Source organism: Patagioenas fasciata, chromosome 2 (assembly GCF_037038585.1).
Source record: "Patagioenas fasciata isolate bPatFas1 chromosome 2, bPatFas1.hap1, whole genome shotgun sequence".
NCBI lineage: Eukaryota > Metazoa > Chordata > Aves > Columbiformes > Columbidae > Patagioenas > Patagioenas fasciata.
In genome coordinates, this window is record NC_092521.1 from 153,988,181 (window position 1) to 154,010,544 (window position 22,364).

A 22,364-nucleotide genomic window follows, 5' to 3' on the forward strand; every position below is an offset into this window, starting at 1 on the left:
CCCAGAGCCAGCGCCGGCCTCCGACACACGCCAGCTCGCTTCCTTACCTCTGCTGCTTAATAGCTTTTCCATCTGCTGAGTTTTGGAAAAGCATGAGTAAAGATTTGCTAATTTGGATTCAATGCTGATTGCTCTTTAATGCAAACAATGCCAGGCGCACCCTGTGTGCTCCAAAGCAGCTCCTGCAGCAGCCCGGCAAATCCACCCTCCTGCAAGTCACTGGTTGGGACTGTGGGTTGCTCTGTTGCAAATTTTTCTATTAAGGGAATAAACCAAAACAAATAACATCTAACTACACTAGACAACCAAAGGAAGCCTTCGGAAACCCTTGGTGGCGCTGGGACTATACCCCGGGTCAGTGTTCAACCACAGATGACGGGAACAGAAAAGAACCCATTGTTACAAGAAATAAATTGAACTTTTTTGCGCAACATTTACATATTTTCTATTATACTTGTTCTCTCACTTCTAAATTAAATCCTTGAAATATATCCCAGAATCCTTGAAGAAGTGATTTCCCACACCCTTACAAAAAAAAAAAAGAAGCAGCTGAATGCTTACAAAAGGCAAGCTTGCTGAGAACTAAAATCTCTTTAACAACTAAATCACCAGATGGATACATTTTAAAAGGCTGCGAATGGTGTGCTGTTCAAAACCAGATTTTAAAATTACTTCTGCATATTTGTGAGCTGTACTCTATTTTTGTTAAATATTTTAGGAAGACAAACATGGACATAACCTTGAATGTCTGCACTTGTTGCTTTCCAAGTTTTTTTTTTTTTGCTAACTGTCTATACAAACAGTAATGCTCAAACAGAAGCTTTTCTTTATAAAACCAGCTTTGATGTAAATCTCTAGAACTTCTAATATGGAATGAGAGACTCATTAAATGACAACAGGAAAAAGGAAAGAAATTCTCCATAGTGCAACTTAATTTTGAACTTGCCAATCAAATATTTAGCACCTTTGTATTATGCTAACCATTAAGATATTTAGAAATTAATTTTACTACTCCATGGCCCATTGCAACTTTTAAAATCTACTGATTAGATTTTAAAATCTAATAAACAGCAATAGCATCTGTGCAGAAAATTAACACAGCAAATGGGGTCAAGAAAAAAGGGTAAGAGTTACAGAAACATTAATTCCTTTGAAATCAAGTATGGACGGCTCTGCTGCTCTCACCACTCTTCAGCTCAGCATTCACCCCACCTGATGCAGGCCACAGGTTATACTGATATTAAGGCAAGATGAGCAACAAGCTCTTAGGCCAATGCAGAACTGTTCCACTCAGCCCAGCAGCAACTCAGAACTCCAGCATCCACCAAGCCAGTGCCAAGCAAAAGAAGTGGAATAACAATAATAAACCAGGAGGCTGATTAACAAGGATGAATAACCAACAAGGAGGATGGGTGACTATCCATCCTTACACTAGATGAAACCAGCTGTAAACATAATCTCAGCTCTAGGAGGGATAAATTCCACACGGCATTTCTGAATCAAGCTTTAAACCTGTGGAAAAGCAGCTGATGCAGAGGTGTCAGTCTGTGGGAAGCACAAACTCTAGTCCAAAACTCTGAGTTGCTTATTCATTTCTAGGCTTCTAAGTGTAATCAGAGTGGTGTGTGGGGATGTGAATAAGTAGGTTGTCTGGTTATTGCCTCAAAAAGGTGGTTGCTGCACAACAGCTCAATCCTTACTGCATATTTAAGTGTTTCCCTTATGGTCTGAAACATGGTTATGTATTTGAATAGGAAGCTTTGCAGCAAGGCATGCTTCAGGATGCAACGGAGGCAGACACCTTGTAGTGTCTTCACAGAATCATAGAATGGTTTGGGCTGGAAGGGAACTTCAAAGGTCATCCAGTCCAACCCCTCTGCAATGAGCAGGGACATCTTCAACTGGATCAGGTTGCTGAGAGCCTCATCCAGCCTGGTCTGGAATGTCTCCAGGGATGGGGCATCTACCACCTCTCTGGGCAACCTGGGCCAGTGTTTCACCAGCCTCGTTGTAATAAATCTCTTTCTCACATCTAACCTGAATCTCTCCTCCTTTCCTTTCTGACCAGTGTAAGCATTAGTGCAGCCACCAAGGAGTGCTGGCTGAACCACTAACCCAACTATGAAAGTGGCAAGTTTCAGCCATCTGGGTGCAAAAATGCTTGTTCTGGCATGGTGGAAGTGGTGAGATGGCGAAAAAGAGAACTGGTAATAAAAAATAAAATAATAATTTAAAAAAAATGTACTGCTTCTCAGACACAGTCCATGGTCGTGCGCTGGACTACAGTGGTCACACAGTCAGCCCCCACCCCCAGTCACCAGGGCTCTGGTTATAAAAAGAGCAGGAAGAGACACGTTTCTAAAATAAGTAGAATTGAGTAGTCCCTGGAGACGCCTGTTTCAGAACTCAATGGCTACCCTGCTAAAAGAGTTCCTACTTCCCTCACTCCAGAAGGTTTACTGGCTTTAGCTGAGGGCCACACTTTTTAGCATGAATTTTATGGACCAACAAGATGAATTACACTCACATTTCTGAAAAAAAAAAAAAAAAAAAGAGGGAACAAAAAAGCTAAAACTGACCAACCAAAAAGGACACAGCACTTTTCTTAACTGGAGAAAGCAAACAACCCTGGTGAAATGGGACTGCTTGTACAACAATCCAACTGGTAACATGGTATTTTGCTGCTCTGTCTCAATAGCAGTATATTGCTCAGAAAGACACAAGTACAGAAAACAAAATGTTTCACCCCAAGGAATCACTTTTGATTGAAACTTCCAACTTTGTGGTACAGATTTTTCAACAAATCTTCAATAGGTAATTCTTAGTTTGTGTCCTTAACAGCTACCTTATTTACTTAATAAATGTAAATGTTACTGCAATACTGAATTACAGCTGACATACACTGCTTGCACAGTAGATTCCAGGGTCAGCAGATAAAGAAACTATGTGATGCATTCTTCTTCATGGAAGTGGAGATTTGGGGTAAACATTGATTAAAATTTCTTGCTGTTCAACCATCAAAGAATCAAAACCCTAACTCACCATATGAAAACTCTTGCTCAGATGGGCCCAGTCCGGTGCTGGCCACCCCTCACAGACAGGCCCAGCTGCTGGCCCTGCACCACCAGAGATGAGGCAGCAGAGTATCCACACGCAGGGGATGTGAACTTGATGGGAAGAGTAAAGATGTGCAGCCTCGAGAGCAGGACTTGGCAGCACCCCAATCCAAAGGGTGCTGCAAATGCTGAACCTTCAACAGCCTATTTATCCACCAACCTACCAACAGCATGGCTTAGCAAGACCATGATGTTCTTCCTCCCCATGGCAACTTCACAGATGTTAATGGAGCAGGTTTTGAACTGCTTGCAGTAATATGGAAAGAATGGGACGTTAACCCAGATTAATGTGCAAAATAAATTCTTTAGCACTGAAACAGCTTTTACACAAAAAATTCATCACGTCAAGACGGCTTCCTCAAATTGTAACCCAAAAAAGCTTTAAAGTATAACCCCTTCAACTACTGTGATGCTACAGGATAAACGAATCAGCAGTATTTCACATTAAACATAATTTCTCTGTCAGTTATCTTTAAGTTAATGGAATAAAACAAGCATAATCACCAGATACTCATGACAAGCACTTCCATAACCACTTTATTTTAGTGGGGCATAATGTGTTAAAATAATATATAATAAAACAGGTGGGACTTAAATTTTAATTATAAAGAGTTAAAATCTACAGGAAACTAATTTTCTGCTTAGGTTAGGGAGATAACCTCAAATAACCATACTGGAGGAGCTAATCTGTCATAACTAGGGTATGTCACTAGTTAGTTCAGAAAATGGCCCTGCAAGGTTGGGAATCCGAAAAAACATGAGAATACATATTTCTGCATGCCAGATCCACAGGGAAACATATCACAATTCTGTAGATTCTGCATGGAACTACTGTGCCCCCCTCCCATGTTTAGTAAGGTAAACAAATACAAATGGTAACACAGCTGGTTTGCTAAGACTCAGTTATACTGCATTACAACCCATAGTTTATTGATACTTACAGCTCTAAAAAATTTCACAAAAGATCAAGTCACATAGAATGCATCAAAAAGTACCCACAGGTTGAGGCCGTAGCTCATGAGAACAGATCTGGAAGGCTGTTCACGGTATCAGCTTGTATCCCCAGAGTATGGGCTGGCTGTTAGTTTATATAGGACACAGCTGCTTCAAGACAGAACAGTTAACTTCACCAGCACTCACACAGTTTGAACATATTATTCCTTTTATACAGAATATATTGATACTTGTTCCTGGATTTCATAGGAGCCTTCAACTTACTGACATTAAAACAATTAGGTATTTCTCTGAAAAGCATTTTTTGGTCTCGATTTGAATTACTGAGTGGAAACAAATCTGCCCAAGTCAGGCGCCTGGCTGCAGGGAGATTTTTCTTGATAGAACACGTAAGTTTCCTCATAACAAGAGGTACCAACTTCAGAACAGCTACAGATGATAAAGTTTCCTGATAGCTGACATCTCTCCCCCTTAAGATAAAACGTGGTAGATCCAGTTGCAATACAGCTCACATGACAGATGGTGGTAATGGTTCCCAGATGTTTTACAGCACTGAGACATACCCGAGAAGACAACTGGGCTCCAGTCTCCTCATCCCCAAAGGTTTTCAGGTCCCACTTCCTGGGAATGCTCTACCAGCCTACAGGATATACGGGTAAGAGCATTCTCCACCTCTCTTATTAAACTAAAGCTGCTATGCAACCAAGAATGAAAAGCAGGAGGCAGAAAATGAGCTGATGGAGTTTTGACTCTTCTTTATCTACTGAAGCACTCAGACAGTGGGAGGTAGAAGAAAGATGTAAGTGGGGTTCCAGATCCTGTTCCCTGGCATACATATATATATATATACACACACACACAAATTTTACAGCATATTATCAATAGATAAAAGCAGTCTTTGGACCATGATTCAAAGTCTAAGCTTTAGATCTTTCTCACTAAATGACCTAACCTGTAGGAAAGCGAAAGGAAACACGTATGTTCACACTCACAGACACTAAAGAGAGCCTTGACTACAAACCTTCTATACCACGCATGACTACTGAGTAGTGCACACTGAGCTGCAAACCCTCTGTAATTGCAGACCTGATCAATCTGAACTATATAGACTTCTCTATGGACTTAAAGAAGTCAAAATGAATACTTATCCTCCAACAAGCAACTGAAGGCAGCCAGGGAGCTTCTGGTAAGCAAGGAGAGACTGAATTTAGACTTCTATGGAACATAGGAAACTTATGTAGGCAGGATAGTATCATGAAATAAAGCATGGTATGTAGTCTGATTTCTACACACGTTTTCATTAGCAAAATCCATTGATAATTTTGCTTAATGACAAACAAACTCCTGTAACCTGCTGCAAACCTAAATAATACTCATCACAGGCAAAAGCAAATTGCTTAGTAAATTGTGAAGAACACTAGCGCTGCTAAAGCCTACTCAGTTTCTCTTTCCATAACATACTTCCCTTTAAGAAGTCACACAAGTCCAAATTGCATGCTGAGGATGGTGCAGAAAGTAAGAGAACAAGAAAAGGTGCTCAGGGACAACATGAAGATGCTACCACCGACAAAGAGCCTTCACCTGTCAAGTCAGCAAACCCCAAGTATGACCTTGGTCTCTTCCTTTCGTTTCAATGCGTTTTGAAGAGCACTGCGGTGCGGGCAAGACTAATGTTGGTCAGTCAGCACCACTTCTGAAGAAGGGATCTTTTTTCAAATAGTGTATGTACATACTGCCATGCACAGAAGGTTTGTTATTCATGACCAGACCTCCTTAGTACTTGACCCACTGAATCGTAATTTGAAGCCAAGATTCCACAGTTTAGGAGTTGCTTTGGAAAGCATCTTGATGCTTGAAAGGCAAGCAGTACTTAGCTTATGTGAACAAACAAGCTATGGGTGATCATCACATATAAGAAACCATTTAAGAGACAACTGAAGTGCTCTTTCTCATGAGAACATTATGTTTTCCACATAGGCTTATTTAGATATTTTTACCGGGCAATTATCCATAGACTGCAATTCATAGGGTAAACTCTGCCAACTGTATTTTGGAAAACTAGACTAACAAACAGGTGCATTGTGATTAACATTCAACATTCCATTAGGAGAGAAATACAACTGTGCATATTCTTGAGCAGAGCAGGCAGAACCCCACAGCTACATCAAATTAAAACACGAGCAATAAGCTTTTACTGTTTATTACCTACAGCTTATACCTAGTTTCAACTAAAACATCTACATCTTTTTCTGAAAAGGCAGCTTATAACTAGTTTTTGCCACTATACACCTCTCAAACTACTTTGCTCACTAAAGTACAAAATGAAAAAGCAGGACATCCCTCCTCCACACACCTGCACACCTCTGTTTCGCTAAGAAATCTCATGTCGGTGTCGCCTGCCCAAAGAAAGCTGAGATTTCTACAAGGACATCATGAACCTCCTTGAATTTTAAACAGGAACGAAATAATGAAACCTATTAATACGCTGCATATGCTGCATGCAAGCACACCACAAAGCACATCTGTAAGGCTAAACACCCAACACACCAAGCCCACGGGTACCGATACTGTGGCTGAAACTACTTTTTTCTTGCAGCTTCTATACATGTGCACCTTGAAAGCTTCCTCTTTAAGGATAAATATATAACGAGGACATGTAAATGTTAAGAACCAAATCACCTATTTTTTTTTCCCCTTAAAGCTGTCAGTGTCAAAAATATCCATTTTCCATACTCTTGCCAGCAGAAGTTTCCAGTAGTTCAAGTCCATCACAGCACTGACTCAAAGTGCATCACCTCCAAGAATTTTTAAGAATTCTCACTGTACGCAATGTCACTGTTATCAGTAGGCATTTTTCTGTAACAAACACAGGGTGTTCAAAAAGATGGACCCAGTTCCAAAGCAGCAGTGATTTCAAATTGGGTCTATCTTTTTGAAACATTCTGTATTTCAGGGTTTTCATTATTCCAAGCACCTCTTTACACACTTGTGATAAAAACAGAGAGAAAAACACCACTGTTGTCTCATCGCTTTTCAAATGCTTTTTGACTCATCAGTCATTTTTGCCATAATCATTTGATTTATCCTCTTGTTTAAATGTGACACTTTTTTTTTGGCAGGGGAGAGTGTGAATTGAATATTTAGCTTGTTTACATAGGTCTTTCTAGTCTACAGGACTTCTTGGCTAATTTTAGCATTTCCATCTCAGACAGATTACAATTAGGAACTCCACACAACAATTTAAGCCATTCTAGTAGAAAACACGGGTGTCAGCTCCTTGTGGTAGTATTAAATTCCCACACACTCTGCACCACTTACTACTCCCATAAAGAAAGTATTTAATTTTGTGCAACTTAAACCTCACATTCATCCACACAGGAGGAAACGAAGAGTTTAGTTAAACATATAAATATAGCTCTTACACAGCTGACTGTTAAGTGATGCTTCTGAGGCTGTACTGCCTTAGTAACATCCACGACTGCCACGGCATCCGGCTAAACCAAGCTTTTCTTCTAAAGGAAAAGCACAAACAGAAGCATGTGCATTCCTAAGCAAAAAAATAGAGAATCACAGTTAATACAGTGTCTCGTTCATCTATTTCTTTAAAAGAAAACAGTGCAAACCTCTGGCTGGCTACTGCTGCAGGTACTGCAGGAAGCCAGAAGCTGCCACACCACAAAGGGCAAACTCAGCGGAAACTCTGTTGTTTCATGGCAATGTTCACCCATCAGCAGCTATCATTAACGCTCAGGGTACAGTTTCAGCAACCAAAACCCAGATGAAAGCTAACTGCTACCGAAAGAAACAGCAAAGCTACAGCATCCCCACCTCTGAAAAACCAACCTCTGCCCCTGCGCTGCCACTCCAGCCCTGCCCCACCAGTACCCCGAGCCAGCTCTGCTTGCCGGGCTGGCAGAGCGAGAACGGGGGTCACCCCTTTTCTTCCAAACTGGGTGTCTGTGAGCCCACCTTCCTCTGCTGGCCTTGAGTGAACTGCTCTGTAACACAGCCAGCCAGTTTGAGGAACTATTCCAATTTTATTTTTCCCAATAGTTTATTACAGTAAGTTAGTTGGCAAAAAAATTAGGACATGCAAAGAACAAAACACTGAAGGTTTTTGTTGTTCCTGTCCCTCCTCGGCCCCACCCCCACAGATTTGAATGCAAGTACACAGAATAATGCTTACAGATAGTATCCAAATATTTAATTGCAAGGGATTTTTTTTTTTTAAGATTCACTATTCTGACATGATTTAGAATGAGACTTGTACTGAAACAGCTCTTGTCCTCGGTGTACTTTCAACATGGGGCAAGTGGTCAGAAAACCAAATATGCAGAAATAATTTAAAAAATGGTCATCCCACAGACCTAAGTATAGGCTTATAAATCTGTATCTATAATATTTTTAATATATATAATTATATATATATTTAATTTTACAGATGTATTTATATTTTTAATATATATAGAAAATTAATTATGATTATTAACTTAATGGCAGTGATGACTGGCTAGGTATAAGCATGCAGTGAAACAAAGAGTGGACCTAGTCCAGATTTTAATTTTGAAGTTTGAGCACTTGAAAAAAGCTCACTTATCTCAGGAAAAAAATTGCTTCAATCTTAAAAAGATGTCTTGTCTTTAAACAACAGACCTGTCACAAAGTACTTCAGAACAAACAGTCCTTGCCTGAACAACCTGCCTGTTAATACACTTCTGCTGCTTTCCAGAGCAGGACTTTAAGCCTGGAGCCCACAGGCTGCTTCTAAGAGGACTGCAAAAGATAATAAAAGATGAGATTTCTCAAAGTACCCAAGCAGATCTACCAGTTTGCCACTACTGAACAGAGACAGCTCAACTTCTGGCCCTAGAATTCCCCACTTCGCACCCTTCATCTATCTGTCTGGTGCCAACTGTGGACGATACTTTCACCTTTTAAGTGAGACAGTGGAACAAGCTGAGCAATAACTCCTTGCTGAGTTATTTCTCACCTGATCTAGCAAGCTCAGATGGATTACTCGAGTCAGAAGAGCCCTGAAGCATGCCCGAGCAGATGCTGTGAAGTTCCACAGCAGTTTATGCCAACTTATCTCTGGACTGCCACAGCCTCACACTCTTCTCGCTATGAGCGGCACATTTTCCTATTCCTCCCCTTGGCCTGAAGTGTGTCACTAGTAACATGTGTGGTTACCCACATCAAACTGCTGATCCATCTGAAAATTAAATTTTGCCAAGCTATTTTTCAACCAGATCAGCTACTTCAATGACTCATTGTACAGCCTTATGACTTGCACTGCTCATGCGAAGAGGATGGCAAGACTGCACCGCTACAGGCAGGAGGGACAGTTAAGACCTACATTGGTATATATTGCTGCAGAGCCATGTTCCTCTGAAAATAAAGCACATTTTTAGTTAAAGTCATGGTTCAAGGGTCACTGGAACATCTTATAGAATATGGAAGTCAGGTAAATTTGAAAACCACTTGTCTACTGCAGAGTTTTGTGTTATTGCTAATGAGTTGGTGTTGTTTTTTTTTTTTTAAACTCTGCAGAGACATAGTATTAAAATTGCTTCCAGCAAATGTTAATCATATTAAATACAGACATTATTCATTTAGGAAGTGAAACTGCGTTGTGAATTACGTGCCAAAAGAGCCACTATTTGTGCAAGCTTTTTTATTACTATCTAACTACTCTCCAAATTGGTAGGCTGGCAACCATAAAAAAGCTGGCAGCAACCTTACACATTAGAGTTACACTTTAATGCTAAAGCTGAGTTTTTCACTGAAACTGGCGATACCAGCAACATGTCTCTGTAACATTTTAGTCTAGTCTCCCAAAAGTTACATTAACAGCAACAGAGAGAGGTAACACATACATTAAAAAAAAACGTTTATCACTGTGTATCAACTTTATGATGCATTTTAAACAACCTATAGCCGATATGTATAGTATATTCTTCCGAAAAAGGAAATTTGCCATTTCCTTTCTTACGCTGAAGTCCGCACCCAGAAAAAATTACACTGAAATTCTTGAACACTAATTTCTCCCACAGATTTCTGTTTGCATAGAAATGGCAAAAACAGCATAAAAAAAATATTCCCTATTTTTGAACTGTACAGTAAAAACAAGGAGCGAATGTTATGTCCTAAAATGTTACACTTTGAGATATTTCAAAAACACATGTAGGTTACATTAATGTACAACTTAAAGACAGACATGTTTTAATCTATTCTGACAAAAAACGGGCAAATTGACATTTTAAAAATTGTCAAGCCTTCTATTTTATGCAGATGGGCTACAGTACCCTTTCAGCATCGGGACAATCTTTAGGCAGCACCAGAAAGTGAGCACATACTAATATACTACTATTAAAATATGCTAAATACGACCTTGCAAAAACACAAATGGAACCTCTGAGAAGGTAATTCCTGACTTCATCTTATGCCTACCCAAACTAATTTCCTAATACATAAGAAAAAAAGACATCAGTCTAATTAAAAAACCACCGAGCTAGAACACATTGGCAGCACATAACCAACCCTGTTTACCCTAGTCAATCTTGTGGATGATGCTAGCCAAGATTTTCTCATTTCTCCTTTTTATTATCCGAAGATAGAGCACTTCACTTACTGACTGGACAAGCACAAAGTCTTCAAATGCTCCACTATCAAAGGCTTGAAAATAACATGAAGTCATTCTGATACAAAATTTAATCCAAATTTAATGACAACTAACTACTAAAATGTGTCATCTTTTGATCTCTGGGAGGATGCTTTTTTTATTTAACATCAAAAAGATTACGGTATTTTGTATTTACCTCCACTTCAGAAACAGGCTTTCCTTTTAGCTGTACTCATCTTCACACAAAACCCTTCTACCTAATATCTGGAAAACCAGACAGCTGAGGGTCAAGGCAGAGTTTGCATGTTGCCCAATTTAATCTCTGAGCTACTGCATCTGCAGAAGGTGCCGGCCAAGCTATTATACTGTAACGTCAAGTCCTTCAAATGACCTCCTGCGGTCCCCAATACACTCCTGACACTGAGGTTATCCCACAACTCACCGGGAGAGCATCCTGTGATCTCCTGCTCTAGGCAGTCAAGGGTACAGACCACTGGCGGGTCCTGCCAGAGACGCCAAGCAAATGAGGACACCTCAGGTGGCTTCACGGAGCAGCCACCTGCACGACAGTCAGACACAACGCGGTGACAATGCCTGAAAGCAGCACCATGTTAAGACACACTGAACTACAATTCCACCCTAGAATGACTGCTTATCCTCCTTTTTTCCTTTGCAAAAGGGAATGGTCTCCGCATACTTATCTCGATACTTACTTCAAGGTCAAGGTTACGCCAAACCAGACATCCCGGTCTCAGGCTTGTTTTTCAAAACCACAACCTCAGGGATGAGGTAAGCACTAACATCCAAGATACAAACTAACAATATCACCATTTCCTAAGTGAAATACTGAATCTTTCTAAATTAATCAAATCCAATTATTTTTCTTCTCTTAACCACAAATCAGTCATCTTTGCATGAGGGTAAGTTCAGTGTTTCAGTTCAGCCCAATATATAATTATTGTTTTTCATTCTACCACAAAGGACGAGAAAAGAAGAAGAAAGCTTTCACTTTTTCTGTTCGGCTTCCACATCAAAAGTGCTTTACTTGCACAGTGCTAAATATAAAAAAGTTATGTTAGTAGCCATAGCAGAAAATTAACTACATGTGAATACTTGCATGTAGTATGCATACTACACAGAATTTTACAGTTTAATACAATGGCTCTCCTTCCTGTTGATACACTAGAATGCACCGAGTCTAAGCTGTCAAAACTAGGACTAATTAAGTGTAAGTGATCTTGTAGAAAAAAAGAATAAGAAATAAATGAACAGCAAATATTACATTGATCTCTTTGGGGAGAAAATACTGGCACTAGATACTGTATATGTACAGCTTATGAGCACTTTAAGAAGCATGTGAACTTAAACATGGTCTTACAAACGAGAAGTTTAGAGAAAATTACTATAAACAGAAAACTAATGATTTGTTGGCAAAACATGAGAACTGCATTAATTTATCAAAGATACTCAATAGGTTTGTGGGAGAAAGAAAAGAATGAAAAGGATAGTGAGAAAACACCAGTATCTTTTTAGCTCTTACTGGTAACAACAAAGTTAAGATTCCAGCCTCAATTTTGTTACTCAAAACTTCTCCCCCAATAAAAACCACAAGAATACTAATGATATTTTGTTGCTGCTATTGTAAAATCAAGCACATGAAACAGCTTTTAAGACAGAAAGCATATTTCATAACCCTTTTTGCAGCTGACAGTAAAGAGAAATTGAGAAAGATCTAGACAAAAACATCATTCTAATAAAGAGCCTTTAACTCAGTGACACCCCAAAGGGGATTACAGGTTAGTTAGGAATCCTATTACCTTTCCTAAAATAAAACTTTGATATTATAGTCTCATCAGGCTACCTTCCCTACCATGTGCTTGGTTATGTGCAAATTTTGTACTAAATTAGTGACTTTACCATCTCTGTGAACATCTGCAACCTGTTAATGGGAGAATACAATAGCCTAGGAAGTTCACTAACCACTCTGATTAGTCTAACAATAGAAAACTAAAATAAAATGTTTATTACAGAAATACAAGATGTATAATAACAGCATTCTGCTTAAGAGAGCACCCTTAGTACTGAAAAACACAACTGTACTATTTAGCAATGCATAATGAGGTGCCCAGTGCCTCATTTGTCATTCACAGAAGAATTTTCATTTTCTCCGTGAGACATTCCCAATACAAGCTATTAGGAAGACTGCACTTTGTAAATTCACTAGAAACTCACACAGCCTGTTATGAACACAGATAAAGCAGACGATAATTTTTTACAAGGAAGCTGTTTATACTTTTTTCCTGGTACTTGCACTACTAATCCACAAAGCGGGAGAGAAAGCTCTCATCATCAATTTATCCTGACTTACAGTTTCAACAGCTTAGGTTACTGGGCCACACCTATGAAGGACAAATTAGAAAAAAAAAAAAAAAAAAAGAAGAACAAGTAGAATTTGGAAAAAGTAGAATTTGTCTTCCCGTTTGTGGGTAAACACAAAAATGACTTAGTAGGCCACCCAAGAAACTCCATAACCACAACAACTGACAGATACTGGTCAACATTGTGGTCCACTGTGGTTACTGCATGGCCAGTAACATTGTCCTTTGCAGAAAGCTGGCCACAGAATACACAACAGAACAGAGCAGCACAGAGCAAGGAGGAACTGCACAGAAAAAAGGAGGTGGTGTCACCCACCATACATGACAACATTACTCAGCATCAGAACTAAACAACAAATTTCAATTTTCTGACACAAAAGGAGCTTTAAATCAGACCAAGATATTGCCAGTGTCTCTCCAGGAGATCAAGCCACAGAATTTGTTCATCTGTTCATTTGTTCACAATTCCGTGACACTCCCTCTTGAAAAACAAACAAACATCCTCTTCAGAAACAACAGCTAACTCTCTTCTACACCAAACACTCATTTTCCTGTAAAGCCTTGAGATGCACATGTTTGTATAAAGAACACCCATGCACACACGCACCAGAATAAAGCCTGACAAATCTTGAGTCGTCTAACCAGTAATGTTAAAACTGCAAATGAGAACCCTACTACTGTTAAGTGCCTTCAAAGCAAGGTGAGTAGAGCAAGTGAGAACAATTTGTAGAATCAGAAATTTAAAGATAGATGGAAGATGAGAGGCAGAAAAACACAGAACTTAACTCCGAGTCTTCTGCTGCTAGAAGACAGGAAATTTTCTACAGGGCACAGAATGTAGCAGATGACTTAAAAATCTAGTCATAGGGGAATAATACACATACTGGCAAGTACTTTTTAATAACACTTCCAAAATAAATCTAATGCCATATTGCCTTAATCACATTTTTAAGAATTATTTAATTTATACAATTGCTTTATGAGTTCTACAAATAGGTCTCCAGAAGCTTGAGAAAAAAAAAAAAAGTAAAAGAAAAAGACACTCCCAACAAGGATTCCCTCTCAGAGGGCTGACTGCAGCTCCTAAGAATAAAAAAGATGCCAAGGGGATTGGCCATTCTAAAAAAGAGTTGGAAAAAATAAATCACTTGAAGTTCTAGAAAAGCAAATGAGAGTAGAATACGTTCTGCTACTGCCAAGCCTGGATTCCCTCTTTTCTGGATCTGTCTAACCAAGATCTCTTCCAAGTGCCATGTGAGGAAACATGAACAGTCTTAAAGTTGGCTAGCTTGCCACAGTTCATACTGATTAGGAAAATCGCTGCCTGTTTCAACTTCAGTTTTGCCACGTCTCACTGATTGTAACAGTCTCTCACATGGAAGGCGTACAAAGTATATTTGGAAAGAGGCGGGGAGGAAGAGGAGGCTGGGTATACCAATTGCCAGCAAGCCTCCAACCAGCCTCTACTCTTTCCTCGAAAAACCCACTCCCCAAGCCATGCGGTGGGTGCAACGCATCCTGAGCTAACAGGGAGCAGAAGGCAGTGCAGCTCACGTTCCCTGTGTGCAATGGGGACATGAGTGACGGCTGCACCAGGCATCAGCAGCAGGTCTGCACTGAAGAGGCCCAGGCCCCCAACACCAGGCAGGAAAGGAACACAAGGGCTCTGCGTGTCTGTCCTCTACAAGGAAAGGGCACGGGGATGGAGCCTGTGCTGGAGTGTTCCAGCACTACAGCCTTTGCTGATGGGACCCTTTTTGTAAGCCATCAAGAGGAGGAACGTCAACAGCCTGGTTAACAGCAGTCCTGTCACAATCACAAGAAGAACCGTTTCTGAGGGCCACGTTCCCAAGAGCCATGGACAGCCAGGAAGCCTGTAGCAGGCTGATCAGAGGGCTGGGAGAACCACAAAGCTAAGTGTGCATCACATCACTCAACTAAATCAAGACTGGGTGGAAAGGTAGGCATGACAACTATTTACAAACAACCAAAGAGTGTTCATACCAGTGGCAACGGGGGAATTACAGTCAGGGCAACAGAGAACATAGCACGTGTCCACCCCATGTGTGCACCGCTCTCCACAAACTTGGTTTTCTCCTACCCAAGTTATCTACTTCCTGAGCCTCCTGCTATAGCAAACAAGCTCTTTGCAGAACTGCACCATAGCAGAGCTAGCCTAAGAGAGGGATGGGGAGAATGGCTACGAGCAGAAGGATGAAATAACGAATCAGGAAAAAAGAACAGCAGGAAAGTTTCCGGACACTTTGTTTTCAGCTGTGGGAATCACTTCCCAAAGGAAGTGGTAGAATATCAACCACTTGAGTCACTTAAAACTCAACAAGACAAAACACTAAAATTCTGCACTCACATCAGAAATTCAAGTAAATTCAAGAGAAACTCACATCCCTCTGAATCAGCCCTACATGAGGGTGGGCATAACTAGGAACATGACGCATATGAGGTGACCGAGGGTACAGAGAGCAGAATGAGCTCCCTGACCGCACGCACAAAGAACACCAGTTTTTAACTGTTGTCATTTCATTTTGAAGTAGGTCTGGTTTATTTATCATGTGGCTGGCAAACAAGATACACCACTTACCAGCTCCAGCTTTAATTAAAGTAAGATTTCATTCTGCATGCCTGTCAGATTTGCACTTTTCAGCTGAAACACCTTTGAAAAGGGCAAAAGTTGAAGGTGTTAGCATCTTAAACTTGCCTCATCTTGCCTACCTATTGCAAATGGCTCACTGTTTTTGCAACCCTTACAAATATAGCCTTAGGCAGGCTTGCTAAACGCTACTTAATCATTTGCCAGAGGCGAGTAATATTTTTTGTGACAGGAGAATGAATCATCAGTTTCATCACCAGGATGGATATGGACAATGAATATTTTCACTACTTTTAAAGTCTTGTTTAATTTAGTCTAATTTCCATCTTTCTAGTAGTACAATTCTTCTTTAAAAAACAAAACAACGCAACGACAACAAATCCAAAAAAGGTTGCTACCAAGCCATTTCATTTAATGGTAGAAAACTGATTTTTCTCACCTTATAACCACCGCCTACCAAATTATTAATGTGGCAGGAGTATAGATTATCTAAATCTGTTTCCACATAAAGTCCTGGTCCATTTCAACTCTTAAGCACACACACTGCCTTACCCATGAGTGGAGACATTCTTTACTCTTAAAGGTTTGTGTGTCTTGGCATGAACAGGACTGTAGCACCATGGCCAATCTACCAGAAAAAATATCAACATTTTCGCCCAACAGGTACATGCACATGTATTGGCATGAATGGACTGTTGTATTATACCAAGGACAAATGCGGAAGGAACCAAGAACAGTTTAATCTTTTTTCATAAAGGAAAATAGTCACAAAGACTATTTGATGAGTCTAACAGGCAGTCAGACACTTATTCCATAAGATACAGACATCTGACATGGGCTAAACAGTGAGTCAGAAAAAATTTCCTATCACTTCATGTTTCATTCCAAACACCCATATAGGAAGATAAAAATATGAGACAAAGCATTGCTGTAAGTTATTTCAGAAATCTCCACGTGAAACAGATCACATTCAGAGGCCTCACATTCCCACTTCCACCCTGACACAAGCCTATAGCAAACTATAGGGGCTCAGAGCAAAAACCACACAAATGTGAATGCACTGAGCAGTCAAAATGCTGCACTATGATCCTGCCGTCATTCAAACAGTACACACGCCGCTCTTAATGGTTACTTTCAGCAGATATACATTGGTCAAAAATCTAGATATCCAAGTTCCTACACTGCTTCACTCCTCGCAGGATCTCATTCCTGTAACTCTTTCTCCTCACTGCCTGCTTCCCGCGAAAGGCGAGTCGGCCCCTCCGGTCCGGGCGCTGAGGAGGACGCCGCCTGAAACTTTGCCCAGCCCAGTGCTGCCCCTTCCCGGGCACCCCCGGTCGAGAGGCGGCGGACGGCACAGAGCTGCTCTGAGCGGGGCACCGGTGCGGGCTCCCCGTTTTGCAGGGAGGGTCGGGGCGGGGCGGTCCGGCTGCGGGCGCTGCCCGGCCAGGGCCGGCCCCCGGGCGGACAAAGGCCTGCCGGCCCCCACCGGCACGGGAGGCTCGAGGCCGCCGTCCCGCCGCCACAGGAAGCCACAGGCTGGGCCCGACACCTTCCCGCCCGCCCACCCGCAGTGCCGGCCCGGGACACGCACACCGCCCCGGCATCGGGGCAGGCACGGCGGAAGAAGAGGCGCCCCCTCCTCCGCCCGGGACGGGCGCTGAGAGACCCGCACCCCGGGGCGGCGGCGGCTCCTGGGTGCTGCCGGCGGCTCCTTGTGCGGGCGGGCACCAGGAGGCCGCGCTCGCCGCCCTCTGCCCCGCATCACCCACCGCAGCCCCCCCGGATACCGGCGGACGCGCCCCAAACGAGGCGCCGCGGGCCGGGCGGGCACCGCACAGCCCACTCCCGGTCGGCTCCAACCCCCGCCCCGTGCTCCCGCTACCTCGGCCATGGCCGCGGCACGGCTGGCTCCGGGCAGGGGGCGCGCTCCGGCCCGCCTGGCTGACTGAAGCTCCCCCTCTGCTTGGCGGCCCGGGAGCGGGCTGGGCTGGGCTGGACTGGGCGCGGTGGGACGCCCGGGCTCACTCCTCGTTCCCCGTCCGGCTGCCCGCCGCCACCTCGCCTCCGAGCTGCTGAGGGGGAGCCCGGCGGCGGTGGAAGGGAGGGGACGGCCCGCGCTTGGCCGCGCTTTCCCCGCCCCGGAAACACATTCCTCCCTGCTGCCGTCAAGCCCGGCCGGGGAGGCGCTCTCCGCCGCGGCGGGGCAGGGAAGGAGGGAACGGCTCTCCCTGCCCGATGGGGGGAGTCGTCCCCTGCCTGTTCTCCTCTTCCCTTCGTGGCGACCGCCAGCGCCTTATTTGGTGGGGTTTTATTAGCGCCCCGGCTGCCGGTGCCACCGTGCGCACCCGCGGGACGGGCAGCGGGGACGGGGCTGCCCCGCGGCTGGCGGCGTTTCTCTCGGCGCTCCGGGGTTGAAAGGTTGCTCGACCCCAGCGCTGCTCCTGCCCCTGCTCCTGCTCCCTTCGCTGCCTGGTCCCTCCCGGCTCGGCCAGGCGGTGCCCGCGGGGCCGGGACACGCGTGGGGGCGGAGGGGTGGCTGTGGGAAGGGGGACAGTCCGTTCTTCTTGTTCGCAACTGCTCGCGAAAGCGGTAGAAGGCAACAAGTGATCGATGAGCTTGGCATGAGGCTGACAGTGCCAGTTAAAACGTGGAACACCTCAGGTCCCTTGGCCTGAGCCTGCTTCTAGTTCGGTGCATGCCTTTTGCGTTTTTAAGTGCTCCTCAAAGTAGTTTATTGGAGGATCTACTGATTAAAAAATAAAAATGTGACATTCGACACCGTTTTTTTTGAAGGTAAGGAGTGGTGGGAAATGCCAGCTATGAGCTTGCAGCTCACAGTTATAGAAGCTGTGCCTCTGTGTGGCTGCTGGAGCTGGTGTCAGTTCTTATTTTGGTACAATTAACTAAATGAGTGGTGCTGCAAATTACTAATAATTTTTATTACTTTTCACCTGCTTTGTTTCTATCTGCATTTTAAAATAAAGTTAGGAATGTTTCTGTCCTACTCAAGTGCAACCTGTGATTCAACCCTGTGTTCCATTTGAGCAGTGCAGTTGTTCAGGATTGCAGTCTCTTAACACAGGTGCATTAGCGGAAGCTTTTAATACTGGTACAACTCTAGTTGCAAAACTGTTTCAGTGGTGTTGGAAAATGAGATTGAAATTATAAACTGATGCTCCAAGCAGCTTTAACAAAAGCAAGCACTGGACAAATTAAGTGGAAGAGAAATAACTTTGACAATCAGAGGTAAGAAAGCCAGAGACCATATGGTGCAACAGGTAAATTAGTATGTAATACTCCCAAGAACAAGGAAAGAAGCTGTCATAAAACCAAAATTTTAAAATGTTAGAAATGTATGCCACAGGAAGTAAGAGGAAATGCTGGAGCGATAGTGATCTGCCAAAAATGTAAGAAATTTAGGTACTGGGGAAGAAAAATGACTTCTAGCTAAGGCATTCTCTGTTTCCTTGTTGCATGGAAAAAAGCACGTTGTGCCAGAATATGCAAATAGCAAGCACAAGTCCACTATGGTCAGGGAACCTGTGGCAAAAATGTGTTTCAGATTGCTGGGGCTATGAGGTGTAAATTAAAGTGCTTTACAAAGTGGTGCTTCAAGCACTACCACAACCCTCCACTCAGACATTTGTGTATCACGTTGCCACTGGCTGACTGTACCATGCCATAGGAAATTGTCAGGAAAAAACCTTTCAAAAGTTTGAAAAAAATCACTGAATTATTTGGCTGCCTTCTGGACTCCTTCGGAGAGTACAGATGTGTATGAACACCAATTGTTACTTTCCAACACTTCTAAAGTACTAAAGGTGTCAGAAAAACCGCTGAATGTGTCTGAGCCAGCAGACACCATTGCAGCTGATGTAAAAATGTTTAATGTAGCATCTCCATGCTGCAGTATACATGACATCTGGGAGAGTGAATGAACATTTTTGCAAGAAAGCGCTCAAGAAAAGCCAGGTTTTCATGGCTTAAGTGGGCAGCTAGGAAATGTGTGGGTCACTGTTGAACTTGGGTATCATTTCTGGGATTCCACATCCTTGCATATTACAGAAAATAGGTGAGAAAATGTGGCACTGGAGACAGGAGTATGAATTATGTATATTCACTTAGAATGCATACTGATTTCTTTGGTACTGATGGATTTGCTGTTGTGTTTGCTATTGATTTTTCTGTGATTTTGAGATTGTGATTCTTTGTTACAGGATTTGGATACAAGTTTTCAACTCTTCCTTGTCCAAATACTTGCATGTGTCAAACCCGTATAGTAATTGGAAAATATCAGAACTATAATACTTCAGTTAGTTTAACTTAGTTTTATTTAATTGGCTTAATTGCATTAAATTAACACACCATTTTTCCTGATTTTTTATTTGTATTTAATACTCGGGTTATATTTAGAAGACAATAAGGGCTGTCATTTGGTAAGGATGACTTTTGTTTTATGTATAACCTGTTCATTTTCTATGAACAAAGTAAGAAGTACATTTCTGAGCTGTAGAATATACTGTCACAGGACAGCTGGCAAATTGATGCCATTAAATATTATAAAAAATAGTAAAATGCTTTGATTTATGAATATTTGCATATCGTATTATTGAAAAAATCACACAACTGATCAAAAAAATAAATATTTTAGTATTTTAGTTATTGCTTTCAAAGTATTTACAGTTTATTTGGCAAATTATATTACTTAGTAGGTACAGCTGATTTAATTACGTGGCGTTACCTTTTATACCTACTAGAGTTTTGCTTTAAAGCCCATTAAGCAATACACTTTCATTCTGTCTAGCTGTCTTTTAATCTAAGCCTTTGGCAAAAGGAGGCCCCAGTATTCCAGAAGAGAAGGGGTCAGTGGAGCACTAGCGGTGTGTATGCCACAGTCTGAGAATCTTTGGCCTGTTGTCAGTGAGTCATTTTATATATATAATATATTCTATCAACATGGCCAGGTTGTGTTGTGGAGGATACAGGTTTTATTACAACTTTCACAGAAACACCCAGGAATCCTAAACCAGGTTTTGGTGCGTCCAGTGTTGCATCTGTAAAGAGGCCAGCTCTGTGAATTGGGGTGCTCAGCTGCAGCTCGAGGGCTGGGGGTGAGCATCCCCATATCCCGCAATCCATCCAATGCCTGGCTGGTAACCAAGGGGTGAGTGGTCATTTGCGTGCCTCGGGGACCACTGCCTCCTCACAAGAAGGATCTGGTTGTAAGGAGAAGCTGCAGCAGCTCCCACACACTAATCAGAGTATTTCCTTGGCTGCAGTTGCCCAGTGGTTGCAGGTTGCTGCCAAGCCACTGAGCTCTGAGTTACTAAAGCCCACACAACTGAGGGGCTGTCACCCTCTTCCCCACCATCTCTTGCTCCACTCCTGAAGCTTATGAGGGATTTAAAGAGAGATACTTCGAGGCTGGAGCCACAGTGAGGAGTGCCATGGTTTGCACGTTAGCTCCCAAATGTTTCCCATCAGAGCACTGCACTGGGCAGTTTCATGATCTCACCACCCACTAACACAGGCCTTTTTCCCTTTACTTCTTCATACTCTATTAGATATGTCACCCACCACTGCCCCAGGAAACGTTAATTTATCTGTACTGCTTCTCTTTCCCAACACACTTTGTTACTGAGAGCAGATTACTTTCTTCTCCTCCTTCTTCAAAATGCTTCTACCACCCTAAGATAATTTTTCTTTCCAAACTAAAGAAAAGCAAATAATAAACCTGAGGTGAAAAATCGTTGTTTAAATACAAAAGACAGATAAAGGGTGGGAGACAAAACAGAAAGTAATTTTCCCGAGGCTAGCAATGGAGCCAGAAACAGGAGGCAGGTCTCCTGGGACTGCACCAGGCTGTGACCACCTGGGCTGCACCAGCTGTGGGAGCACCGGGTTGTCCTGGCCCGGCCTTGGAGCAGAACAGCAGCTGCTGATGCTGTTTTATTCCCACAGCAGCTGTTCAGTCACTGAGGGGCACAGCGAGTGCTGAGGCCTCGCTGGCAGCTTGTCAGCACTGGGCTGTGCCTTCCAGTAGTGAGGATGAAGAAGATGTCAGACGTGGACACGAGATTAATACAGAAAGTGCTATTAGAAGATAGGGTCACTCAGTGCAGGAAGTGATGGTGCTAAAAGGTTTTGGTAATTGCATTTGGTAACAGCCTCTATTTATCTCCTCTCCTCACGAGCAATGAGGAACACTTCTCTGGAGGCAGGCAGTGAGCAAATCTGGCAGCTTGTCAGCCAGGTACAATGTGCCCACTATGTGGAGTGGTACATTTACATAGGAACCGGGTTCTCCTGCCCCACACAAGGGCTGGTGTGAAGTGAGGCACAGGTACATACAGTTGGAAGGTTCTGGTAGGTTGTAGTCTGTGGGCAAAGGTTTGCTCTCCAAGACACTGAATGACTGGACTTGCCTCCTGCTCATGGGAGCAACGTTTGGCATTTAGCCATGATCAGCCTGATACATTAACACCTGGTTTATGATCAACACTTAGGTCTCTACTTTGTTCAATCAACAGCCCTGTTTCTCTCATGAGCCTAAAAAGGTCAGAGTCCACCAAGCTCTTTGTTCAGCTCACTAGTGTTTTAAAAGCTAATTGTCCCCTTTTGACTGCCAGGCAAAGAGAAAGGAGAGGTCAACCAGAGCGTGTGGCCCTTCTGGTGGGACCAGC

General features: G+C 42.7%; 1 protein-coding gene across 2 annotated transcripts in view; it reads right to left on the minus strand.

Moving 5' to 3' along the window:
- ITGB1 (integrin subunit beta 1) overlaps positions 1 to 17,824 on the minus strand; it is a 46,145-nt gene extending 28,321 nt beyond the window's left edge. Inside the window, exon 1 of one of the 2 annotated variants that reach the window (XM_065829822.2) lies at positions 17,564 to 17,824. In XM_065829822.2, coding sequence (XP_065685894.1) covers positions 17,564 to 17,572 — 9 coding nt within the window. In that variant the 5' untranslated portion in view covers positions 17,573 to 17,824. Of the gene's footprint in view, positions 1 to 3,042; positions 3,062 to 17,563 lie in introns of those variants that run through there. The other variant, XM_071805298.1, reaches the window with a different exon arrangement.
- Between the last annotated feature and the right edge of the window lie 4,540 nt (positions 17,825 to 22,364).